The 27844-nt window shown below is 47.1% G+C and overlaps 1 protein-coding gene across 1 annotated transcript in view; it reads left to right on the top strand.

The window, feature by feature from the left end:
* MDGA2 (MAM domain containing glycosylphosphatidylinositol anchor 2) overlaps positions 1–27844 on the top strand; it is a 377896-nt gene that overhangs the window by 145593 nt on the left and 204459 nt on the right. Inside the window, exon 2 of the mRNA XM_033158260.1 lies at positions 9924–10063. Within this exon, the coding sequence (XP_033014151.1) occupies positions 9924–10063 (140 nt within the window). The remainder of the gene's footprint in view (positions 1–9923; positions 10064–27844) is intronic.

Below are 27844 nucleotides of genomic sequence, written 5' to 3'. Positions count from 1 at the left end.
TGAACCACCCAAGATCTTATGCTGAAAGGTGGTATATATGTCAAATAAACACCCTCCTCTGTGCACTTTCTCTCTTGTCTATTTTCTTAAACAGTGCTGCCTGGAATCGGACACAAAGAATTAATCTTTTTTAAAAACAAAACAAAACAAAACAAAACAGAAAAGACATTAAAACGAACATACAAATGAGAACGTACAAGTATTAACGGCCTGTAAAGGCAATTTGTGGCAAAATGTTGGCAGGAGGAGGTTGGATCAACCTAGGAAGGCTCCCTTTGTCCTTTGGATAGCAAACTTTGATGGCTTTGACAGAAGATTAGACAAATTCATGAAGAGGGCTATTGATGGCTCTTAACAACGATGGCTGAGCTGTGCTTCCAGGGTCAGAGGCAGACATGCTTCTGAATACTGGAAACCACAGGGTAACACCCTCACCTGCCTGCGGACTGTCTCGCCAGAGTGGTGCATGCTCTCGTTATCTCCCGCTTGGACTACTGCAATGCGCTCTATGTGGGTCTACCTTTGAAGGTGACTCGGAAACTGCAATTAATCCAGAATGTGGCAGCTAGACTGGTGACTGGGAGTGGCCACCAAGACCACATAACACTGGTCCTGAGAGATCTGCATTGGCTCCCAGTACGTTTCCGAGCACAATTCAAAGTGTTGGTGCTGACCTTTAAAGCCCTAAACAGCCTTGGTCCTGTATACCTGAAGGAGCGTCTCCACCGCCATCGTCCAGCCCGGACACTGAGGTCCAATGCCAAGGGCCTTCTGGTAGTTCCCTCGCTGAGAGAAGTGAAGTTACAGGGAACCAGGCAGAGGGCCTTCTCGGTGGTGGCGCCCTCCATGTAGAATGCCCTCCCTTTAGATGTCAAAGAAATAAACAACTATTTGACTTTTAGAAGACATCTGAAGGCAGCCCTGTTTAGGGAAGTTTTTAATGTTTGATGCTGTATTGTATTTTAATATTCAGTTGGAATCCACCCAGAGTGGCTGGGGAAACCCAGCCAGATGGGAGGAGTATAAATAATAAATTACTACTACTACTACTACTACTGCTACTACTACTACAGGAGTAGTAGTATATTGGACAAACAGGCCAAACCCTACGCCAAAGGATAAATGGACATAAATCTGATATCAGGAATCACAAGACAGAGAAACCAGTAGGAGAACACTTCAATCTCCCAGGACATTCTATAAAAGATCTCAAAGTAGCTGTCTTAATACAAAGAAATTTCAGAAATAGACTGGAAAGAGAAGTGGCTGAATTGCAACTAATCACCAAACTTAAAACCATGGAGAAACCTGGTTTGAACAAAGACATTGGATTCTTATCTCATTATACATAACAAAGCTATCTTTAGCCATCTCACCCCTTGCCTTTCCCTGCAAGACTAATTGCAGTGGTTAAGAGTCATCAACAGGTTTTCCACACCTATCAGCTGATCACCCATTCCCACCACCCTTCTGAGTAATACCCCTCCCCACTCCCTCACTATATTTAAGGATCTGGTGACTTCCGTTTCAGTGTATCTGAAGAAGTGTGCATGCATACGAAAGCTCATACCAAGAACAAACTCAGTTGGTCTCTAAGGTGCTACTGGAAAGAATTTCCTATTTTGTTTCGACTATGGCAGACCAACACGGCTACCCACCTGTAACTACTACTACAGGAGGTGAGAGTTGCTCAGATTGTGCTGGAGGGTTTTCCCACTGGGGCTTCTGGTTGGCCACTGTGAGAATGGTCCACTAGCTTGATCTAGCAGGCTCTTCTGATGTTCTTATTTTGGGACAAGGGCAAACAAGTCAATGTGCCCTGACCCTTCATGCCCCCCCTGCCATGTGTCTGTGCAGCCAGCCTTACCACGATTTGCATTGTAGTAACAGCCAGCCTCTTCTCCCCACTGTGAAATAAGATGTTGAGGCCATGCTCTGGCTCCTTTGCATGCTGCCGCGGAGATCGCATTCCGCATTTTTCCTCTTCCCATGAAATGCATCTGGTCACCTGCCTAAATCTCTTAGTTCAACGGCATCCCTAGTGCTCCCCAGATAGGCTGCCGAAGACGTACGGGCTTGTTCTACACTCAACAAATGGCTTCGACATATTTCTCTAAGCCAATTGAAGATGCTTTTGTGAAAAGTGCAGGGTAGAAATCAGGGGGTTCCAGGGGGGAGCGAGGCGAAGGGGACCCCTGCAGGCTGCCTCTCCAGGGAGAGGACATTTTGTTGCCAGGCTCATTTGCAGTGGCTCCGGGGAATAGCTACACACCTTTTAAGTGGCCGCCATAGAGTAGAATTATAGAATTTTAGAGATGGAATTGAACCCAAAGGTCACAAACAGATTCACAGCTAAACAAGCTCTCCAAACTCTGCTTCAAAACCTCAAATGACACAGAATCCACCAACTTCTCTCCGCCCCCCCCCCCAATAATTTTTATTAAATTTTCTGTTTCACAATTTAGAGGTGAACAACGGGGTGAGCTCCCGTTGCTCGGTCCCTGCTCCTGCCAACCTAGCAGTTCAAAAGCACGTCAAAAGTTGTTGTTCAGTTGTTCAGTCGTGGCCGACTCTTCGTGATCCCATGGACCACAGCACACCAGGCACGCCTATCCTTCACTGCCCCCCGCAGTTTGGCCAAACTCATGCCAGTCGCTTCGAGAACACTGTCCAACCGTCTCATCCTCTGTCGTCCCCTTCTCCTTGTGCCCTCCATCTTTCCCAACATCAGGGTCTTTTCCAGGGAGTCTTCTCTTCTCATGACGTGGCCAAAGTATTGGAGCCTCAACTTCAAGATCTGTCCTTCCAGTGAGCACTCAGGGCTGATTTCCTTCAGAATGGAGAGGTTTCATCTTCTTGCGGTCCATGGGACTCTCAAGTCTCCTCCAGCACCATAATTCAAAAGCATCAATTCTTCGGCGATCAGCCTTCTTTATGGTCCAGCTCTCAGTTCCATACATCACTACTGGGAAAACCATAGCTTTAACTATACGGAACTTTGTCGGCAAGGTGATGTCTCTGCTTTTTAAGATGCTGTCTAGGTTTGTCATTGCTTTTCTCCCAAGAAGCAGGCGTCTTCTAATTTCGTGACTGCTGTCACCATCTACAGTGATCATGGAGCCCAAGAAAGTCAAATCTCTCACTGCCTCCATTTCTTCCCCTTCTATTTGCCAGGAGGTGATGGGACCAGTGGCCATGATCTTAGTTTTTTTGATGTTGAGCTTCAGACCATATTTTGCGCTCTCCTCTTTCACCCTCATTAAAAGGTTCTTTAATTCCTCCTCACTTTCTGCCATCAAAGTTGTGGTGTCATCAGCATATCTGAGGTTGTTGATATTTCTTCTGGCAATCTTAATTCCATCTTGGGATTCATCCAGCTCCCTTAACTCATCAGCCTTGGCTTCCAGACCCCGGAGACTAGGGGAGTTGTGGAAGGAGCTCAACCCAAGAAGAGCAGAAATGTCCTGCAGGGCTGATAACCCATCTAGTCCAGCATCCCATTTTCTCGACTTGATGAATACAATAACAGGACATGCTTGTAATGGTTGACATAAGAATAGCCTCTTTAGTCAGGCCCAAGTACCCATCTAATTCAATGTGGTGCAGTAGTTAGAGTACCGGACAAGGGTTCTGGGCACCACAGTTCTGGGCACCACAGTTCAAGAAGGATACTGACAAGCTGGAAGGTGTCCAGAGGAGGGCAACCAAAATGGTCAAAGGCCTGGAAACGATGCCTTATGAGGAACGGCTTAGGGAGCTGGGTATGTTTAGCCTGGAGAAGAGAAGGTTAAGGGGTGATAGGATAGCCATGTTCAAATATATCAAAGGATGTCATATAGAGGAGGGCGAAAGGTTGTTTTCTGCTGCTCCAGAGAAGCGGACACGGGGCAATGGATTCAAACTACAAGAAAGAAGATTCCACCTAAACATTAGGAAGAACTTCCTGACAGTAAGAGCTGTTGGACAGTGGAATTTGCTGCCAAGGAGTGTGGTGGAGTCTCCTTCTTTGGAGATCTTTAAGCAGAGGCTTGACAGCCGTCTGTCAGGAATGCTTTGATGGTGTTTCCTGCTTGGCAGGGGGTTGGACTGGATGGCCCTGGTGGTCTCTTCCAACTCTAGGATTCTAGGATTCTATCCCCACTCAGCCATGAATCTCAACAGGTGATTTGGGGCCAGTCACTTCCTCTCTGGCCAACCTACCTCAATTTTTGCTTCTCGGAGAAAAGGGTGGGGTAAAAATGCAATTTTAAAAAATGAAATTGAAAAAACAGCCTAGCATCCTGTTCTCACAGTGGCTAACCTGATGCCCCCAAGGGAAGCCTGGAAGCAGGATATGAGTTCAACTGATTCCCAGCAACCGACATTCAGAGGTATTCGCTGCTTTCAAATCTGGAAAGAGAGTGTTTAGACTAATTAATTTTGACTAATCAGTTAGAACTTTGGCTGTACCTTGTCAGTTCCTCATTGCCTCTGCCTTCTTGCATTCGGTTTATTTCCTCCTGAGGATAGGATCCTAATGGTTTCCTTCGTACTACTTTTATTGGGTATAATACAAAGATGAATTCTTCTACGGGGGAAAAGAAGAATAAAAGCCTCTCCCCCAACATAAATGCCACATAGTATATTACCGCCGTGTCTCGGCTGGCATTTAATCCTGGCCGACCTTCTCTCGGGAGGAGCCACGGTGGCGATTATTTCCACAGGTGGGAAGGAAGTGACATTTGGTAAATATGTGAGATCTCCTGAACCATAAAAAAACAAGAAGTCAAAGCAGCAGCAACAAAACGCGATACTCTTGGCGTATGAGTTTGATCTCTACTGTCTTCTGACTCAACCGTTTGTCTCTAACGATTGTTCTGCATCATTTTTAAATGGCAGGAAGTGGGATTTAGGTGAAATGTCAGGGAGAATTTATCTCCACTAAAATTGCAAGGGGTAAAAGGGGGGTGGGAACCAGAATCAGTGTTTCTATGACATCTTCATGGTAGAATCATAGAATGAGAAGGCTTCAAAGGGTTCATAGCTGCAGAATCCCTCAGAAATGGTCCTTGCAACTTCTGTTAGATATATTCAGGGCCGGATTTAGGTTTGATGAGGCCCTAAACTCCTGAAGATAATGGGGCCCTTTATATTTCCAGCTGTCCTTTGTCGACAACAAATTGCCACTGTTTTTTTGTGTTGAATATATGCTATATGGTAATTTATGGACTTAGGAGGTATCTAAAGCCACTTGCACATAACAAAATATGTATTTTATCAAAGGAATTGTTGAACTGAAATTAAGAAGAAGTATATTAATAGTGATTTTTTTTGGGGGGACAAGAGACTGGAGCCATAAGCTATAGCTTGTTATACGTAAATCTGGCACTGGGTATATTGATGGATGAATGGTATTTGCAAACTGGGTATGGGAAACCCAACTGTCTGGAGGAGTTTCATGTTGAAGTTCATCTTTTGGGGTTGAGCATAAAATTTCAAGGGAAGATCAATCTGTGACATGGACTTTCGGGAGTTTCTGATCGCAAGTCGGTTCCTTTAGTTGGGCAAACAGCTTGTGTCACCGGTAAATAATGGTCAAGGATGCTTGTGTGACCGGACAGTTCCCTTGCGATCGCAAGTGCATGGATGGGCTTTGAAGTCTGAAGCCTTCAGAAAAGTCACTCCCAAGAATGGCTGCCGACATGAGGCAGGCCTGGGCAATTTCATCAGTAGAAGGATGCTGCCCAGAGGTCTGCTGGGGTACAACCCTTTGCAGAGGGTAGACGGGACAGGTCTGGGATTGTTGTATGGCATATTTGCAAAGTGCATCTCTGAGCGGTAACTGTCTACCTTTAAGAACATAAGAAGAGCTTGCTGGATCAGGCCAACGGCCCATCTAGTCCAGCATCCTGTTCACAAGCAGGAATTGTGCACAAGAGCCCTCTCGCTTCCTGTGGCTTCTAGCAACTGGGGTTCAGCCTCCAGCTGTGAAGACAAAGCATAGCACTCATCCTGGCTTGTAGCCATTGATAGCCCTCTCCTCCTCCATGAATTTATCCAACCCTCTTTCAAAGCCATTGAAATTGGTGACCATCACTGTCTCCTGCGGAAGTGAGTTCCATAGTTTAACTCTGCACCAGAGGCGTAGGCAGGTCAGGTGGTACCCGGTGCGGAAAATTTCTTGACACCCCCCCCCCCGCATTGATCCCCCCCCCCGCAAAAATGGTTTTACGTTATTTCATATTTTCTTACAAAGGAATAATAACAAGTAATAATGATAATAAAAACTTTTATTTATATCCCACCCTCCCCGGCCGAAGTCGGGCTCAGGGTGGCTAACATCAGATACATAACACTGGTATAAAATCAAACAATAATTAAATTACCTCCTAAAAACATCTCAAAATCAAATTAAAGTCTAATTAGATGGCTTTCCACAGGGTTAGGGTTGGGAACAGTAAGTGCTCCACTGAACTGAAATTTCAGCCTTCGTGACATAGGAAAACAGCCAAGTGAACAGCTATTTTGGTGGAGGAGGGTCAAGATATGAACCGATATGCATGAAATTTCATATTTAGCTATATAATCCGTAGTATAGTAGGATAAGACCTTTGGAGCAGGCATTTTTTATTTTTTTAAAAAAGTTTTTATGAACCGGCAGTAGGGCAGTAATTGTTCCTTGATAATTTGTCACCCCCTTCATTATGGAACATGGGGCGGTCCACCCCCTACGCCCCCCTTGCTACGCCCCTGCTCTGCACTGTGTGAAGATGGACTTTCTTTTATCTGTGTTGAATCTTCCAACATTCAGCTTCCTTGGATATCCCTAAATTCAAATTTTAAGAGAGAGGGAGGGAAATTTTTTCTCTGTCTGCTTTCTCCATGCCATTAAATAAAGGAGCTCATTTTAAAAAAATCAAAAAAAAAAATCAGGGGATGGCTCTTTCTCTCTCGTAGTGTGTTTGATTTCGTTCTGTTATTTTAATGGGCCAACAGAATTCCCACCTCCGTAGACATCACTTCTGCAGTACACACGGCACTCATATGGGCTGAACCATCGCTTGCAATTAAGTTTAAATTTTGCAGAGTGTTAGTTAATGTTTCACTGTCAATTCCCACCCAAGGATTGGAATTTGAGCTACCTAGAAAAGGAGAGAGGTGGGGAGGCCTCTTAGTTTATTTTACGATGATTGAGTCGGAAGCCTGAGTGTCCCCAATAAGCCAGCAGGCGGCACCCTCCCGTGGAGAAGAATGGGCTGTTCCAGATGAGTTCTGCAAAAGAGAGAGGGTGCGGAGGGGTCCCGTTGTGCCAACTGCTTAGTTTTATTGTCCTCGTTAAAGTGCTTCGCTTGCGTAACGAGCGAGATAATGCACTTCAAGCAGTACACGCAATAATGAAGGAACAATAATGAAAAGCTAATTTTTGAAAATCAAACCCAAAACAACGAGAGTTTTTTTTAAAAAAATAAAAATAAAAATACAAAGTTTCCTTTGGGGGGTTCTTGGAGATTAATAAACCGATGATGGATGGGGCCTTGTCTGCTAATTTCCTACCATTTCTGTGGGAACGCTGATGCAGAGATGGAGTTATCCCCACCTGCAGATTCAGCGGAGGGGGAAATTCTGTACATGCCGGTGAAACGAAAAATGGGGGACAGGAATCTCATTTCAATGTGAACCTTTATGAAGCTCTGGGTCAGAAGAGGGTTGTTGAGCATGCCTTCAACCGTTGAATGGTTCCATTAGCTTAAGCTAAGGCTGGTATTTTCTGGTTCCTAGTGCTGGTGGACAGTGGCATAGCAAGGGAGGGGCAATGGGGGCGGGGCGCCCTGTGTTCCAGGGGAGGGGGAGTGACACTTGGCGGCCCCTCCCGCCACTCCCTGCCGCCCGGCACCCCGTCCGTGATGCTCCATGGATGGCCGCGGCAGCCCCACAAGCCGCTGCTCGCCCACGGGAGCAGCAGCACCAGGCTGGATGCACTGCGCATACAAGGAAATTCCGGGCATGCACAGTGCATCCGAGTCGGCACTGCTGCTCCCGTGGCGACTGAGTGAACCGCTGAGCGAGTGGTTGCCCATGGGGCCGCCCTGTCTGTAAAGCAGCACAGAAGGGGCGGCCCCACGACCTGCCGCCCACTCGGTGGGTCACCCGCTCGCCACGGGAGCAGCAGCGCCGGGCCAGATGGACTGTACATGCACTGCATTTCCGCGCATGCACAGCCCGTCTGCCGTGCGTTGTGACGTCATAACGCCCCACCCCCAGGGGGTGCCTCTGCGTGCCACCCCAGGTGGCCAAGAGGTTTCCTCCACCCCTGCTGGTGGACCCGGGATCAAATCCTGCTGTCAATTCATGTCCACTCTGTCCATTTTCCAATAACAAAGCCATCTTTAGCCATCTCACCCCTTGCCTTTCCCTGCAAGACTAATTGCAGCCGTTTAGAGTCGTCAACAGGTTTTCCACACTTATCAGCCTATCACCCATTCCCACCACCCTTCTGAGTAATACCCCTCCCCACTCCCCCACTATATTTAAGGATCTGGTGACTTCTATTTCAGTGTATCTGAAGAAGTGTGCATGCACACGAAAGCTCATACCAGGAACAAACTCAGTTAGTCTCTAAGGTGCTACTAGAAAGAATTTTCGATTTTGTTTTGATAGTACCAAGTGATTACTGTGATGACATTTCAGCTGGCATAGCTCAGTTAGCAAAACATGATATTTTAAATCTCAGGGTCATGGGTTCGAGACCCACCTCGGACAAAATATTCCTGCATTGCAGGGGGTTGGACTAGATGACCCTCGTGGTCCCTTCCAACTCTACGATTCTATGAGCTATTTACAAGGGGAACCTGTAACAAAATGTTGCAATGCCTTGTTCAGGATGACAAGGAACCTTTTCTGGGATCTTCTCTCCATTGGGTTTCTTTTCTGCCAGTTTTCCATGCTGGTTTTCTTCCTCCTCTTAGGGGTCCTCCCCACAGATATTTTGACACTTTTAAAGTTCTGCTGATACCCTCCTCTTTTGTGAGAGCAATGCTCTTTTGGCTAGAGCTAGCACATGGAGAAAAAGTTCACTATTACTATACAGAATTAATGCAGTAGTCACAGAATCATAAGATGGAAAGTTGGAAGGGACCCTAATGGTCACCTGGTCCAACACCCTACAGTTCAGTGGGGTTATAGGTAAAAGGTAAAAGGTAAAGGACCCCTGGACGGTTACGTCTAGTCAAAGGCGACTATGGGGTTGCAGCGCTCACCTTGCTTTCAGGCCAAGGGAGCCGGTGTTTGTCCGCAGACAGCTTTCCAGTTCATGTGGCCAGCAGGACTGCTTCTGGCACAACGGGACACTGCGATGGAAACCAGAGTGCACAGAAACGCCATTTACCTTCCCATCACAGCGGTACCTAGTTATCTACTCGCACTGTCGTGCTTTTGAACTGCTAGGTTGGCAGAAGCTGGGACCGAGCAATGGGAACTCACCCCGTCGCGGGGATTCGAACCGCCGACCTTGTGATCAGCAAGCCCAAGAGGCTCTGTGGTTTAGACCACAGCACCACTCATGTCCTCCTCAGTGGGGTTATAGCAGGTGTCTGACAAATGAATGAATGAATGAATGAATGACTGTACATTAATTCATTGGTTGAAAAAGAGAAGGATCCCTGCCTCCAAGTAGACTACAATCTCAAATGAAACAGTGGGAGAATTGCCACAAAGGAGAAATGTTTGGCATTCAGTTAGAGTTGTGGCATACTAAGGGCTGTGTGCAAATTGCTTCCTTTGGCCTTCTAGATTGCTATTTCTGCATCTTATCTATTGCAACCATTATTGCTTCAGTTCTTCTTCTTTTTCTGTGCATCCACAAGCAGTAAGTTCACGGTTGGGTTTTGTCCTGTATCCTATTTTCAAAAATGATAACAGAGATCTCCTTCCGGTTGTCTTTGCAGCCCCACCCACAGTGAGGATCATTCACTCGGGCCTGGCCTGCAACATTGAGGAGGAGCGATACTCGGAGAGAGTGTACACAATCCGGGAAGGGGAGACACTGGAACTGACCTGCTTGGTCACAGGGCACCCTCGGCCGCAGGTGAGCTCTTCTTGTGAGGCGCGAGGTCCACAGCTGGATTTGCATCTTCAAAATTGGTGCGGGGGGGGGGGGTAGAGCGTTGGTTTTTCTTGCCTTTACCTGTGATATTTTTGTATGATGTCATAAGCTGCTTAGAGACACCATTGAATCAGGATGTGGAATGCACCAAACCTACATAATTAAACGACCCTGACAATATTGACAGGGGGGCAGGCGGGGGGACGACTCCCGGGTCCTGAATCGGGTAACTGTGCCCCTAAAGGACCAGGTGTGCAGTCATTTTGGACTCACAGCTGTCCATGGAAGTGCAGGTTATTTGTGTATCCAGGGCACAGAGACCCTACCTGTCTGCGCACTGTTTCACCAGATTGGTACATGCTCTGGTTATAATTTCCCACCACTTGGGGATTGGAGGTGGCACGGGACGGTATCTGACTCCTGGAGGACTCCTAGCCATTGCTACCTGAGAGCTTCAGGTGCTCTGAATGGCTCGGCGTGGGTGCCAGCTTTTTATAGTGTCTGGAAAATAGCCTCCTTAAGCAGGCAGAGAGACTCTGGTGACACTAGATCAGCAAAACTCTGGCCAAACTATCGTGGTTCCAACACGTTGCACAGATCAGTGTGTTTTCTCCCCTCAAATCTCTATTTTCTCATCTCAGGCCCTGGAAGGAAAATTGATTTCACTTCATTTTACCAGTTTATGGATTTCTCTCTCCCTCCTGCTCACACGCTGATTATCTCCACCTGTCTCCCATGCGCTCTCTCTCTCTCTCTCTCTCTCTCTCTCTCTCTCTCCCCCTCTCTCTCATTGCAACTCTCAGCAAAGAGAAAGGTGGCAAATGAATTGCTTCTGACAATGAATTGCTTGGAGTCCCTGATGAAGAAAGCAAACCACTGTTGTGTCCTGCCAAGGGGGATGAGCTTGGAATCAGGAAGTCCAAGGCTTAAGAACCCAAGAAGAGCCTGCAGGATCAGGCCAGGGGCCCATTGGACATTGCATTATGAGAAGGGGAGACTTTCTCTATCTGCTTTCTCCTCGCCATGCATTCTCTGCAACCTTTCTTGATCGGGGTATTTCTCTTTTGCCCAAAGTGGGTCTCGAACCCACAACCCTGAGATTAAGAGTCTCACACTCTACCAACTGCAACTATACTGTCCTGCCTTACAGGGCCATTGTGAGCACTGAGAATATATGACTGGCCACTGCAAGAGCAGGTTGCTGGGCTAGGTGGGCACTTGGCCTGATCCTGCAACTCTCCTAGCTTGTCAAGGCCCTTCTGAAGCCCCCACAGTGGACAGAGAGACTACGATACAGATTTATATATGGGGGCATTGCTTCCATGGCAACTAATGTCCCACTTAATGGATGAAATTATTCACATTCTTCCTGGCTTCCTGCATCAGAATGATGCAAAATAGAAAATTAAGTAATTTGCCAAAGTGTTTGATATTGCAGCGCAGATAATGGCTAAAAAGCATCCAGAAGTGGCTTGTTTTGGAGAGGAGGGTTGTGTACAGGACAATTGTAAGCATGTCTACTCTGAAGTACAGTATGTCTAAAACAGCTGTCATGTTATACCACTTCCATGGGAAGCAGCCACACAGAACTCGGTGTGAGTTATTTCTGAGCATAGGACTGCAGTGGTCGACAACCAAACAGGATCCATGCGGAGGTCCTTTTGTTCAGATTAATTGGAAAACATAAAAGGAGCGTGTCTCCTATATGAGGAAGCGGTTCCCAAAATGATCAACTCAACAAAGGAAGCCTAAATCATCCTCTTGGCACCCTGCTCTTGAGTTGATAAAAAATGTCAATATTCCATTACTGGGTGGAAGGTGTATTTGGTGTTAGGGGAGGGCCAGTATCTCTGGTAGGGGGCACACTGTGCTCCTTCTGGGGTAGTTTGTCCACCACCCTGCACTCAGCTCTCACCTGAGGCTCCTAGAAGCTGTCAGCAGGTGACAGCAGCCTCACCTGGGGAACGGCTTCGACTGGCTGGCTAAACCAGGCAAAGGTAGCCGATGGGTCTCTAACCCTTGACGCGTTAGGGCAGGCATCCCCAAACTCGGCCCTCCAAATGTTTTGGGACTACAATTCCCATCACCACTGACCACTGGTTCTGTTAGCCAGGGATGATGGGAGTTGTGGTCCCAAAACATCTGGAGGGTCGAGTTTGGGGATGCCTGCGTTAGAGACTTCCCCTGTGTGTGAAAACAGGGGCTGGAGTGGACGAGACCAAGAGGTTAAGAAGGAGGATTCTGCGTGTGCTATAGAGGGAAGTGAGGGGCAGGTGGGGCTCATCCGCCTGGGAAGGGAGCCCATGTAGGCAGGGCCGGATTTCAGTCCGATGAGGCCCTCAGCTACTGAAGGTGATGGGGCCCTTGATATGTCCAGCTGTCCCTTGTCAACAACAAATTGTCACTGTTTTTTTGTGTTGAATATATGCTATATAGTCATTTATGGACCTAATAGGTATTTGCACATAAAAATATATATCTTTTAGCAAAGTAATTGTTGCAGCCAGTCCATGCAGAATGTAGGCACCCTATATATTGTTGTTGTTGTTCAGTCGTTCAGTTGTGTCTGACTCTTCGTGACCCCATGGACCAGAGCACACCAGGCACGCCTATCCTTCACTGCCTCCCGCAGTTTGGTCAGACTCATGTTAGTAGCTTCGAGAACACTGTCCAACCATCTCATCCTCTGTCGTCCCCTTCTCCTTGTGCCCTCCATCTTTCCCAACATCAGGGTCTTTTCCAGGGAGTCTTCTCTTCTCATGAGGTGGCCAAAGTACTGGAGCCTCAACTTCAGGATCTGTCCTTCCAGTGAGCACTCAGGGCTGATTCCTTTAAGGATGGATAGGTTTGATCTTCTTGCAGTCCATGGGACTCTCAAGAGTCTCCTCCAGCACCACAATTCAAAAGCATGAATTCTTCGGCGATCAGCCTTCTTGATGGTCCAGCTCTCACTTCCGTACATCACTACTGGGAAAACCATAGCTTTAACTATACGGACCTTTGTCGGCAGACCCTATATATAGAAAGGAGCAAACCAGTGATATTTGAGGGAGCAGGCTAGCAGGCGGCGACCATGACTTACATCCTAGGAGCCTGCACGACGCAAAACACTGTTGCTGGATGGAGGTTTTATTTTATTTGCTGTTTATCTTATATTTTGGAAATGTACATCCAGGTTTTTTTTCCCTTTAATTTTTTTTTGGGGGGGGGGGCAAGAGAGTGGGGTGCCAAGCTAGAGTTTGTTTAGCTTATACATAAATCCGGCACTGCAGCTAGGAGAAGGAAGACTCTGACCCTAAACCTCCACTGCCTTGTAGGACATCTTTGGGAGAGAAAAGGGGAGTAAACTCCACAAAAAAATCTGGAGAGGAGTCCCTTAGGCATCATGTACGTCTCCTTCCAGCAACTCCTGCAGTCAAACTGGTGCCAAACGTCTTAATCTGCTTTCCACCAGCTTTGTATCTCTCTCTCTCAAACACACACCCCAACCTGGTCCCTTCTTTCCAGGGCCAGATCAAGACCTTTAGAGGCCTTAAGCCATTATGAAATTTCGGTACCCCATATACATCTAATTCAAAATATGAACAATAATAGACAGCAGTGCTTTTTTTCTATTAAAAAAATGTTGAGGGGTACTCTCATTCTGTCTCAAGAAGATCACCACTTTATAGTTCAAATCGGGGGAAATAAATACAGTAAATGGACAAAAGTACAAATATTCACAAAATGTTTTGGGGTATACGGACCGCTGCATCCCCCCCAGGGGGGAAAAAGCACTGATAAACAGCATAAAAAAATTTCATTTTTCAAAATGTAACAAAACCTACAGTGAGATGGAAAAGAATGTTTATTATTGTATACTTCCACTTTATTTATATATGACATTTTTTCCTCCTACTTTTTTTTCTAATTTCTGTGGTGCCTGCATTGCCCCTCTTTCTCTCCCCTCTCCTTCCTTCCTTCCTTCCTTCCTTCCTTCCTTCCTTCCTTCCTTCCTTCCTTCTCTCTCCTTCCCCCTCTCCCCTCCCCTCTCTCTCTGATTTATTTCTTTATTTCTTTCCCCCTGCTTTGCATGGCCGTAGCCTGCAGTTGTGATTACTGCATTACAAGTTGATTAGCAGCTATTACTGCCACAGTGGGGAAAGCGAGAGTCATCAGCATTAGCAGGGAAAGTGAAATTCCATAACGAGTCGGAGAGGCTGTGGGCCCTGGAGCGGGCGAGGGGGGTGGAGGCAGAGAGAGAAATGCTGAAATGCGCAGGAGTCCGCGCTTGCACATTTCTCTCCCATCCTGGGCCTCGTCTCCTGAAAACAGCCGTTTGGGAGCGCCTCAGGACTGCAAGGGAGGCAGTTTTGGTTCTTGGTATTCCCTGCTAAAGGGGTGCGGGTGGCGCTGTGGGTTAAACCACTGAGTCTAGGGCTTGCCGATCAGAAGGTCGGCGGTTCGAATCCCCGCAATGACGGGGTGAGCTCCCGTTGCTCGGTCCCAGCTCCTGCCCACCTAGCAGTTCGAAAGCACGTCAAAGTGCAAGGAGATAAATAGGTACTGCACCAGCGGGAAGGTAAACGGTGTTTCCGTGAGCTGCTCTGGTTCGCCAGAAGCGGCTTAGTCATACTGGCCACATGACCCAGAAGCTGTACGCTGGCTCACTCGGCCAATAAAGCGAGATGAGCGCTGCAACCCCAGAGGGGTTTCAAAGTGTTGGTGCTGAACTTTAAAGCCCTAAACGGCCTCGGTCCAGTATACCTGAAGGAGCGTCTCCACCACCATCGTTCTGCCCGGACACTGAGGTCCAGCTCCAAGGGCCTTCTGGCGGTTCCCTCACTACGTGAAACCAAGTTACAGGGAACCAGGCAGAGGGCCTTCTCGGTAGTGGCACCCGCCCTGTGGAGCGCCCTCCCACCAGATGTCAAAGAGGAAAACAACTACCAGAATTTTAGAAGACATCTGAAGGCAGCCCTGTTTAGGGAAGCTTTTAATGTTTAATAGACTATTGTATTTTAATATTCTGTTGGAAGCCGCCCAGAGTGGCTGGGGTAACCCAGCCAGATGGGCAGGGTATAAATAAATTATTATTAATATTATTATTACTACTATTATTATTATTATTATTCAGTAGATCTACTCGGAGTAGAACTAGCATTTAATCCCAGTCAAGGGAAGTCATAGTCCCGCTCTATTCTGCCTTGGTCGGACCACACCTGGAGTCCTGTGTCCAGTTCTGGGCACCACAATTTAAGAAGGATGTTGAGAAGCTGGAAGGTGTGTAGAGGAGGGTGACCAAGAAGATCAAGGGTCTGGAAACCAAGCCTGATGAGGAACGGTTGAAGGAGCTGGGTTTGTTTAGCGTGGCAAAGAGTGGACTGAGAGGAGATATCTTGGAGCTTTAAAGGAGAGGTTGGATGGCCATCTGTCAGGGCTTCTCTAGCTGTGATTCCTGCATTGAAGGGGGTGGGACTAGAAGGGCCATGGAGACCCCAACTCTCCTGTGATTCTGTGGTTCTATGAATACCACCCCATTTTTCAGGAATCCTTGCTAGGCTTGAGAATTCTTATAATTTTCTTCAGACCTGGCAGTTTTCTGCTGCTGAACAGGCACCTCTGGTGTTTAGAGACAAATCCTTATGACTCTCCTGCTTAGCGATCCAATTCAACGTTCCTTAGAGGAACAACCATTAGCAAAAATGCTTGTTCGCTTTAAGAATCTATAAGAAAATTTAATTGGGAGGAAAAAAATCAGGCGGGAGGAGGGACAAACAACAAATTCATCTAACAAGTTTCCTCTGCAAAAAATAAAATAAATATAAAGTCACTGCACTGCACATCTTCCCCCCCACCCCAACCCCAAAAATTGGAGTCCCAGCTTGTATATAGCTATTGTGTTAGTTTATGCCGCAAATTGATTCGCTCCTGTTAAATCTAATTTCCTTGTTCAACTTATAACCGGCCTTATTTTGATGCCTAAAAGGGTCCCTCTTTTTATTCCCCAAACCTACCACTCGATCCAAAGGCAATTTATTATTTTGTGCCAAACCCAATTGGCAACAATTTTCCCTGGGACTCGGTCCATCATAATCGCATTATGCCTTCATTAGCGGTGCATGTAATAAAAGTGAAATCTATAAAAGACAGCCTCCCTAATGGCGTTTGGGGAATAATGGCGCACAAACCTTGTTAGCGCAGTCCGAGGTGCTAAGCAAGGAGTCAGGTGTAATTAACCATGTATAGAAGCATGCAAACGCCAGACCGAAATACAGGTGAAACTAGAAAAATTAGAATATCGTTGAAAAGTCCATTTATGTAAGCAATTGTTTTCATTAGCTACTGGAGTTTAATATATGAGATAGACTCATGACATGCAAAGCGAGATATGTCAAGCCTTTGCTTGTTAGAATTGTGATGATTATGGCGTTCAGCTGATGAAAACCCCACGATATTCTAATTTTTCGAGTTTCACCTGTACATTGTCAATATTTGAAGTGGGCTTGGCTGGGAGGGCGTAAAGGTGCAAGGGACACCTGCTGGATCAGGCCAGCAGACCATCGAGTGCAGAATCTGTGGGAACGTTCAGGGAGGCAGGAGAGGATACATTGTTTATTAATATTCTTCCTAACTTGCGCTAACAAGTTCCTTTACTTAGCAGAGTTCTACATTCCCCTTTTACACGCACAGCAGGTAGCTGGTTGCAGGCTCGTGTGAGCCTCTCACTATCATACAATTCAGTATTGAATTTTATGTTCCTGGTAAGTTCCCCTTTTATCCCTCTTAAAAGAATAAACAAGCCACAATCTTGTTTAAAGTTAATAATAATAATAATAATAATAATAATAATAATAATAATAATAATAATTTATTATTTATACCCCGCCCATCTGGCTGGGTTTCCCGAGCCACTCTGGGCGGCTTCCAACAGAATATTAAAATACAATAATCTATTAAACATTAAAAGCTTCCCTAAACAGGGCTGCCTTCAGATGTCTTCTAAAAGTCTGGTAGTTGTTTCTTTCCTTGACATCTGATGGGAGGGCGTTCCACAGGGTGGGTGCCACTACTGAGAAGGCCCTCTGCCTGGTTCCCTGTAACTTGGCTTCTTGCAGTGAGGGAACCGCCAGAAGGCCCTTGGCAATGGACGGGGCTCCCTCGGCCAGTAAAGCAAGATGAGCGCCGCAACCCCGGAGTCATCCGCGACTGGACCTAACGGTCAGGGGTCCCTTTACCTTTACCTATGCATCACATCCCACAGAATCCTGTTCTCCCAGCAGCCAACCAGATGCGTATAGGAAGCCACTCTGATTATGGGCTGTGCTGGCCATTCCTGCATTGCAGGGGGTTGGACTAGATGACCCTCGGGCTCTCTTTCAACTCTACCATTCTATGATCCTCCTGTTCTGAAAGGAAGGCTCCACATTGCCTGCATCCCTGCCGCTTCTTCTGAGCTGGAGGCCTGCTCTCGGCGAAGATGCCGATGCGCAGTTGGGAAGGAGTTGACAGAGCATCTTCCTTTGCATCCCAGCAGTGGCTTAGAGAGGAGGGCTATATTTAGCACAGCCGATCCTTGAGCTTTGCAGGGCTGGTTAGCAACAAGCAGCAAGCCAGCGAGGAGCGAAGCTGGTGTACACTAATATTGCCAAAAGGCTCTTGCTGCATGGATGGTGTCGGCTGCACAAGGAAGGGCTCGGGGGCGGCTCGCTGGACAGTGTGGGGTGGGAGCCAGTGCTGGGCCTTGGGGCAGTCAGCTGAAGTCTCCTTCTTCCACCCCGTCTCCTGGAAGCACAAACGGCAGATGGGCTACGCTCATCCACAGCAGCAGGCAATGTGGGGTGGGATGCAGGCCCATGCAGGTGGCGCTGTGCTCTAAACCACTGAGCCTCTTGGGCAGGGGTTAGCAAACTTTTACAGCAGGGGGCCGGTCCACTGTCCCTCAGACCTTGTGGAGGGCCAGACTATAATATGAATGAATTCCTATGCCCCACAAATAACCCAGAGATGCATTTTAAATAAAAGGACACATTCTACTCATGTAAAAACACGCTGATTCCCGGACTGTCCACGGGCCGGATTTAGAAGGCGATTGGGCCACATCCGGCCCCCGGGCCTTAGTTTGAGGACCCCTGCTCTTGGGCTTGCCGGTCGGAAGGTCGGCGGTTCGAATCCCTGAGACGGAATGAGCTCCCGTTGCTCTGTCCCAGCTTCTGCCAACCAAGCAGTTCGAAAGCACGCCAGTGCAAGTAGATAAATAGGGACCACTGTGGCGGGAAGGTACACAGCATTTCCATGCACTCTAGTTTCCGTCACGGTGTTCTGTTGCACCAGAAGCGGTTTAGTCCTGCTGGCCACATGACCCAGAAAGCTGTCTGTGGACAAACGCCGGCTCCCTTAGCCTGAAAACGAGATGAGCACCACAACCCCATAGTCGCCTTTGACTGGACTTAACTGTCCAGGGGTCCTTTACCTTTTACCTTTACCTGCAGGCCCATGCCAAATAAGCTCGGTGTATCATCTTGCACTCCCATGATCTGGGAGCATCTTGCCCTGTCTCTGCTGGATAATTCCTGTTCAGATTGCAGGTTGAGCAAATCCTTGTCTCCTAGGACACGGCGAAGGGTCCCATAACTGACTGGTAGAGCGTCTGCCTTGCATGCCGGAGGTCTCTGGTTCAATCCCTGGCATCTGCCTCCGTGGTGAGAGGCAGCAATGTTTATGAATTCCAGTTGCCGGCAACCGCCAGAGAGGGCTCTTGTGCTCAAATCCTGCTTGTTGGCTTCCCGCAGGCGTTTGGGTGTCCATTCTGAGCACAGGATGCTAGACTAGATGGGTTTTGGTCTGATGCAACAGCCGGGCTGTTCCTCCTCCACCGCCACTGGCCTGATCCACCAGGCTCATCATACACCAGGCTCATCATACATTCTTATCATCGACTCATAGGATTGAAGGGACACCCATGGTCATCTAGTCCAACCCCCTGCAGTGCAGGAATGTCAGCTAAAGCATCCATGACAGATAGCCACCCAACCTTTGCTTAAAAACCTCCAAGGAAGGAGAGTCCTCAACCTCCCAAGAGAGACTGTTCCACATGTTGCCTTGGACCCAGGCTCAAGCTGCCTCTGTCACAAGTGAAACAAAATAAAATAAAAAAATCCTTCCAGTAGCACCTTAGAGACCAACTAAGTTTGTTCTTGGTATGAGCTTTCGTGTGCATGCACACTTCTTCAGATACCTGTGCATGCACACGGAAGCTCATACCAAGAACAAACTTAGTTGGTCTCTAAGGTGCTACTGGAAGGATTTTTTTTATTTTATTTTGTTTTGACTATGGCAGACCAACACGGCTACCTACCTGTAACAAGTCAAAGAGTTACGTTGGTTGATTTGGGCAGCTCAGCTATTTCATACGCAGGTACACAGACTCATTGAATGTCACATGTGAATGACTATACAATTGTAGAGATCACAATTTAAGACAACACACCATATGTTCAATGAAGTGGACTGCAGGCTGCAAGAACCCATAAGACTGTTATCTTTACCTCCACTTTCTACCTAAAGCTTTGGAAATTTCTCTCCAAGAGCTGCCTCACCAAGTATGAATTTTCGTAATCTAGGCCTGGAGCATTAAATCAGGACGGGAGAATTCTGAGTAAGCACTATCCCTCTTGCAGGCAATAATGAAGTGTAATTATCAGCATTCCTGTCAATTAAAACTGCACTTCCTCTCTCTGCTTAGACATGAAAGGAGCCTTTTATGTTTCACTTAATTGTGATCAAAGGAAGCTGTAAATATAATTTTAAAGAGGTCTTCTTATTTTCTTTTTTGTTGCAAATTTGGCTTGCAAAATAACAATGCCCACTTTAGCGATCCTTGCCTTGATGAGCGGAGCAGCAGATTGCACAAAATCAAAAATAGCTGCGTCTGTGGCCTCTTTTCTCAACGAGGCGGCAAACCTGCACCTCGTCCTTACCATCCCAGAATGCTGGCTGAGGCTCACTGGACTGCAGAGTCGTACCATTGCCTCATCGCCATTGCTACCCCACAAGGAACCCAAGTGCAGTGGAACCTCAGGTTACAGACGCTTCAGGTTACAGACTCCACTTACCCAGAAATAGTACCTCAGGTTAAGAACTTTGCTTCAGGATGAGAACAGAAATCGTGTGGCAGCAGCTGGAGGCCCCATTAGCTAAAGTGGAATCTCAGGTTAAGAACGGTTTCAGGTTAAGAACGGACCTCCAGAACGAATTAAGTACCCGAGGTACTATTTCTGGGTAAGTGGAGTCTGTAACCTGAACCGTCTGTAACATTGTTGCATGCCACCCCAAACTCCAAGCGGGAAGAAGAAGAAGAAGAAGAAGAAGAAGAAGAAGAAGAAGAAGAAGAAGAAGAAGAAGGAGGAGGAGGAGGAGGAGGAGGAGGAGGAGGAGGAGGAGGAGGAGGAGGAGGAGGAGGGTTTGGATTTGATATCCCGCTTTATCACTACCCAAAGGAGTCTCAAAGTGGCTCACATTCTCCTTTCCCTTCCTCCCCCACAACAAACACTCTGTGAGGTGAGTGGGGCTGAGAGACTTCAGAGAAGGGTGACTAGCCCAAGGTCACCCTGCATGCGGAGGAGCGGAGACACGAACCCGGTTCCCCAGATTACGAGTCTACCACTCTTAACCACTACTCATAGGACTGCAGAGCCGTACCATTGCCTCATCGCCATTGCTACCCCACCAGGAACCCAAGCACATCATTGCATGCCGTCCCAAACTCCAAGTGGCAAGAAGAAGAGGAGGAGGAGGAGTTTGGATTTGATATCCCACTTGATCACTCCCCTTCAGGAGTCTCAAAGTGGCTCACATTCTCCTTTCCCTTCCTCCCCCACAACAAACACTCTGTGAGGTGAGTGAGGCTGAGAGACTTCAGAGAAGTGTGACTAGCCCAAGGTCACCCAGCAGCTGCATGTGGAGGAGCGGAGACGCGAACCCGGTTCACCAGATTACGAGTCTACCACTCTTAACCACTACACCATACTAGCTTTCTCAAGAGACTCCGGGGGTGCCGGGCCCTTGCCCAGAGTTCTGTTTCCTTGGAATGAAGTCCAATGGAGAATGTGGTACCTTTAAGATATATGCTTTTCTATAAACATATATACAACCTGAGCCTAGGATGCCGGGGCTCACAGCATCAACACCCCCAACAGATCTTGCTTCTCTGTTAGTCACAGTTTTGGATCCAGCACAGAGCAAGCAGGTCTCTGTGTCTCCAGCTTCCAGCCTGTTCTCCTGCCTCACAGCTAAATGATGGGGTTGAAGAAAGGCCCACCCATTATCCTGGAGGGCCCCCGTCACTTACCGTATTGGCCCGAATATAAACTGCACCCGGATATAAGCCGCACCTTTAAAATTGGAGGGAAGAAAAAAAATACCCCAATATAAGCCGCTACATTCCCTGCTGCTCCTGGCTGCATACTGGGGTGGCGGGGTGAGGGGTGGGAGCCGTGCTGCTTTGCCAGCGGCCTTCCCCCTTCCTCGCTCTCTCCCCTCCCGGCCTTGGGGGAAAGGACGAGGGACTACGCGCAGGACGGGGGGAGCTTTGCCGCGTTCCTGGCGCTGTTTGCCCCACGCTCCTGGCTGCATACCGTAAGGTCGCAAATATAAGCTGCACTTTAACTTTTCATGGTCAGAATTTGGGGGGGGGGAGTGAGGCTTATATTCAGGCCAATACGGTAGTTGTAGCTCTTTTCTACACTCCCTAGAAAAGACCCTGATGTTGGGAAAGATGGAGGGCACAAGGAGAAGGGGACGACAGAGGATGAGATGGTTGGACAGTGTTCTCAAAGCGACTGGCATGAGTTTGGCCAAACTGCGAGAGGCAGTGGAGGATAGGGGTGCCTGGCGTGCTCTGGTCCATGGGGTCACGAAGAGTTGGACACGACTGAACGACTGAACAACAACAACAGCTCTTGAAACCTGGTTCTCAGCAAACTCCTCCAAACCTCACTGGGCACAAGACCCAAAGAATTGGAGGAGCCTCAGGGCGTCTTCCAGACTGACTGCCCTCACCCCCCAAAATACCCACAATGGTTTCAAGGCAAAGGCAACCGAAAACCTGGAGAGGATGCCAGAAACTTCTCCATCTTAGTAAGATGTTGTTTTTCTTTTTAAAAATGTTTTTAAAAAAACAGCAACTCAAAAGACAGAAGTCCACCCTCCTCCTCCTCCCTGGGCTTCCCTCACCCCATCCATGCACGTGTCAATCAAAGGGTGGAGATTTTGTCTTATACCTTTTTTAAAAGCGCAATTAAGCATAATGACATGTTCAAATGATTACACATATGAAAACTAATTGCATAATTGAGGATCATTATGCTGATGAGGTAAATACCCAATTACCAGAAAAAGCTTCTTTCCCACCTAAAAAAAATAATAATCAAGGAAATTGGCAGGAACCACCCCAAAAGAGTAAGTTGAACCCCATGGGAGATCATCAATGTGCAAGTGTTATTCCCGGGGGTGGGGGGTGGGGGTGGAGAGACATGAGCAGGGATTCTAGACTGACACACCCTCGAGCATTTCCGACACATAGTTCAGTTGCAGGAAGTCCCATGTTCTGTCGCAGAAGGACAGCGCTGCCGGATCAGGCCAATGACCCATCTAGCCCAGCTACCCATTATGGGAAATCTGCAAGCAGGATTCGAACACAAGACCCCTCTCCCCTCCTGCGGTTTCCAGCAACTGGCATTCAGAAGCATTGCTGACTCCAACCGTGGAGGCAGAGCACATATCCCCAAACTGTCCCGTTTTATGTGCGACATCCCGGAAAAACTGAACCCAATCCCAGCTTCCGTTTGCATCTCCTGTTTTCCGGTCCGGCGCGAGTCAGCAGGGTCACGCCAGAGCTCTGGAGCACCTGCTGGTGAGAGCTAGAGCGTGTGAGGGATCCTATTCCCTCCCCTTCAATGCTTCCCCTGCTGTGACTCTCCCTAAGTTTCACTGACAACTAGGATGAATCCTTCAGTGTTCATATGGGAGTTGTCTCTGGGGGTACCTCAGGGCTCTACGGTTGAATACCTCTCGCCACCTATGGGATCTCCCTACCAGGGTTCCCAACTACTGCAGTTTGCCTTCCCTTTAGGCAAATAAGTGGCACCTTTGGCTTCACTGTCCAGCCCTCTGTATGACAGGAGAATAAGCAAACAGTTTCCTCTTCCGCAGGAAAGCTTTGTTCTCTCCTCTTAGTCACACCTCTTAAGGTACGGATACACTGCCACAGTCAGCGAACGTTGAAGCACATTTAACTTTATTAGGTAACTTGAAAACATGGATGTCTCGGGTTATTACTGGTACAAATCTTCTTCTCATGTAATTCAGCTTTGTTATAATATTTCCTGCATCCCTTTAGCAATGGTAATGACCTTTTCTCCCATTCCCCAAAGCCTAACCTCTCATTTCCTCTCTCTAACCCTCCACCCCCAACTGCCAGCCCCCCAACTGCCTTTCAAGGTTGTTCCCCCTCCTTTTAGAATGCCAACTAGCTCCGCCTCCCAGGGAACACCTACCTAACAGGGGAGTGATAGGTTAACCCCTGATGAACCTGAATCATCAGCAGGCAATATTCCGCCACAGAGCGCCTCTCAGAACCCTGCTGACTTGTGCAAGAGCTCTGAAGTGGAAGGTGCGCCCCTCCCGAGGTCTCAATTTTGGGGACAAAAATGTTGGAGGGTATGGTAGAGCATAGCCACTGTGGCTAGTAGTCAGCTATAGCCTTAACTTCCTTCATGAATCCTCTTTTAAGGCCATCCAGGTTAGTAGCTTCCTGTGGCAGGGAGTTCCATAGTTAACTGAGCTTAAGTTGACTATGAGCTGCACAAAGGACTTCCCTTTATCTGGCCTGAATCTTCCAACATTCAGCTTCATTGATGTCCCTAGTAATCTGAGAGAGGGATAACCTGTTGTTGTTTTTACTGAACATTGTGTATTTAGCCATGGAGAAAAATTGCTGCCATGACCCAGTGCACATAAAATGTGCTGGAATCTCCCCCTCTTCTCGTTTAACTAATGCTGTGGGTTTTTCATCATGGGAGCTAGTTTAAATAAACGCTGTTGTATTGCAAGAAATCAATAGTGTCTGTGCACAGAGGACAATATAGTGGGAGGAAAAAACATTCAAAGAGAGTGTTCTTGGATGCTCAGTTAACTGGATTTAATTTGAAGGTGAGGGAGGGGGCCAAGGGGCCAAAAACAGTGCCAAGGCTGCTGTAGGGAGAATGGCTGGGATAGCTCAGCACCAGCCTAGTGGTGTAGTCTCTGACACTTCCTTGTCTCTAAGGATATGAGTTCGAGTTACGGAGATGTCAGGCAGGTCAGGGGTTCACCCCCGGCATACGGCTCGATGCTTCAATACCTCCCGGATTATTTCGCTTGGGAAGAAAGGCTTTCAGAGACTCAAGGAGCTTCCTGCTTGCAGGGCCAGGATATAGAGAAAAGCTCCCTGGAGCCCCAAGGATGGAGAGCTGATTACAAGCCTCTCAGCAGCGGGATGAGAAAACCTCTTCCTCTGGGTCGCAATCTGCAAAAGTGAGCCATTGCCCCTCAAGAAAACCAGCATCACGGGAGCCAGTGTGGTGTAGTGCTTAAGAACGGTGGACTTGTAAGCTGGTGAACCGGGTTCGCGTCTCCGCTCCTCCACATGCAGCTGCTGGGTGACCTTGGGCTAGTCTCTCAGCCCCACTCGCCTCACAGAGTGTTTGTTGTGGGGGAGGAAAGGAAAGGAGAATGTTAGCCGCTTTGAGAAGCGAACACGGGGCAATGGATTCAAACTACAAGAAAGAAGATTCCACCTAAACATTAGGAAGAACTTCCTGACAGTAAGAGCTGTTGGACAGTGGAATTTGCTGCCAAGGAGTGTGGTGGAGTCTCCTTCTTTGGAGGTCTTTAAGCGGAGGCTTGACAGCCATCTGTCAGGAATGCTTTGACGGTGTTTCCTGCTTGGCAGGGGGTTGGACTGGATGGCCCTTGGGGTCTCTTCCAACTCTAGGATTCTAGGATTCTATGAGACTCCTTCGGGTAGTGATAAAGCGGGATATCAAATCCAAACTCCTCCTCCTCCTCCTCCTCCTCCTCTTCTTCTTCTTCTTCTTCTTCTTCTTCTTCTTCTTCTTCTTCTTCCTCCCCTAAATATTCAGCCCTGCACCTCCCACCAGTGACTTTCCCTAGATGTGGACTTGTCAGCATGTAACTTGGGGTTGGCAGACAAGCAGAACGCAATGAATGCCCATTTCTGTGGTGTATAAGATATTAGAGGTTACCACTCACACACTTCCGCTGCACTTTTCTGCTTGTGCAATAGCACCTCGGTAAAACCACTTCTTACTGTTTGTAGCAGAGTTTTCCCCGGAGGCAGAGGACAAGAACAGGAGTCATACTCAAATTCGCAGTCAAGAACTTCTTTATTGCTTGACTGGTTGCACAAGCATTCCTGTTACTGTTACATACAGCGGTACCTCGGGTTACAAACGCTTCGGGTTACGCGTTTTCAGGTTGCGAGCCGCGGGAAACCCGGAAGTACCGGAAAGGGTTACTTCCGGGTATCACCGCTCACGCATGCGCAGATATGCCAAATTGCGTAATTAGCTTGTGCAGACGCGGCGCTCCAGGTTACGAATGCTGTGGGTTGCGGACGTGCCTCCGTCACGGTTACGTCCGCAGCCCGTGGTCCCACTGTACAAACTATTCACATTCCTTCTTAATCTCTCCAGCATGGTAAACTCTCAGTCCAGTATTCAACAAAAGTATTCACAGCAAAACTCACAGTATCAGCAGCACAAGTTGTCTTACTTCCAACCTTGTTGTCAGTGTGCATGCTGACAGTGTGTGTGTGTGCTTTCCTCTTGCAGAAATTGCAGCCTGCAACTTCCTCCCTTTATTTTCACCTTTTTTTTTCTTTTATTATTTTACAAAAATAAATACATACAAACCAACATACATACAAACATACCAACCAACAATACAAATGCAACTAGAACGACAAAAGAGGAAAAATAAAATTAAACTATTCACATATAATATACTTACATCCATATCTTCCATATTCCTATTAGACAAATATCACATTATAACACTAATTAATTTAAATCCATATATTCCTACTTTTTAGCCATCCGTTCGTAACGTAAGGACTAAATTATTAGATAATTTTGTTCCTCGACTTCCCTGATACATCTCTTCATTAAATTCTAATAAATATTTCATAAATATATAAGTAACACATAAAAGTATGACTCAGACCTCGATTACCTTTTCTTTCTTTCTTTTTATTTCATTCCTTTACTTTTTAATTTTATTTCATTACTATACCATTTTTAAACCATACAAGAGTTATTCTAAATACAAAGCTGTATTGATGTTGCACCGTTTTTTGAGATAGTACAAAAAGCTGTTCCATTCCTCAATGAATTTTTCCCTCGGATTGTCCTTTACCTTTTTCACCTTCAACTGACACCAGTCAAGCCTAGAGTGCCACTCCTTCACACTAAAGAAAATTCTGGAACCCTCTTTAAAGCTTCCAGGAACTTTTATCTGTTTTTTTAAAGAATGTTTTCCTAAAATAACAATCTTTTGTCATTTTTAACCGATTATGGAGGCTTGGTGAGCATTTCCCTGGGCTGAACTGAAGGCCAGGCCAGGTCGCTTCTGAGGTTTCCCACCTGCAGATTTGTCCTTGGATTTCAGCATTAGGAACAGAAGAAGCTGAGTCGGACTATTGACCCACCCAGCCTGGCCTGCTGTACTCACAATAGGCTCTCTGTACAATTTAGAGGCCTGGTCATTCTGTAATGGACACTTTTGGTGGCTCCTCTGTCCTCAGAGGCTGGGGGTGTCAATGGCCTGGGAGACGGCCTTCTCTGTGGTGGCTCCGAAGCTGTGGAACTCCCCAAAGAGGTGCACCCAGCACTTTCATTGTACAACTTCCAGGGGATATGGAAGACACATCTCCCTCCCTGAGCCTTTTGAAACTCAAGGCATACGTTTTTAGGACCCACCTTATTTGCATGGTTCCAAGTTTGTTTGTGTTTGTTTCCTAAAAATCTATGCACTGCTTGATTATATATATAAAAAATCTCAAAGTGCTTTACGAAAATATAAAACTATGGAATCAGGAGAAAATGCAATACATTAAAACTTGCAATAAGTTAAAATTCCAAAACAAATTAAATTTTGCATCAGCATCAGGTGTCAAAAAAGAATACAGTGCAGCAGTTGTTGTTGTTGTTGTTTAGTCGTGTCCGACTCTTCGTGACCCCATGGACCAAAGCACACCAGGCACTCCTGTCTTCCACTGCCTCCCGCAGTTTGGCCAAACTCATGTTAGTAGCTTCGAGAACACTGTCCAACCATCTCATCCTCTGTCGTCCCCTTCTCCTTGTGCCCTCCATCTTTCCCAACACCAGAGTCTTTTCCAGGGAGTCTTCTCTTCTCATGAGGTGGCCAAAGTACTGAAGCCTCAGCTTCAGGATCTGTCCTTCCAGTGAGCACTCAGGGCTGATTTCCTTCAGAATGGATAGGTTTGATCTTTTGCAATCCATGGGACTCTCAAGAGTCTCCTCCAGCACCAGAATTCAGCTCCTACTTAATATCAATAGGCAGGAAGTGCTAAGTGTAATTGTTTAATTAACACTGGAATGGAAAATACCTGTGTGTGTTGCTGAATGGTTTAACATTGGAAGATTCAACTGAAGTATACTCAGTGGTCTCTGAGCTCTTTGATTGGTTGTTAATTAACTATTG

The sequence above is a fragment of the Lacerta agilis genome, chromosome 1, assembly GCF_009819535.1.
Source record: "Lacerta agilis isolate rLacAgi1 chromosome 1, rLacAgi1.pri, whole genome shotgun sequence".
Taxonomy (NCBI): domain Eukaryota; kingdom Metazoa; phylum Chordata; class Lepidosauria; order Squamata; family Lacertidae; genus Lacerta; species Lacerta agilis.
The sequence above is the reverse complement of the archived record's forward strand: the minus strand, read 5'-3'. Positions and strand labels throughout refer to the sequence as shown.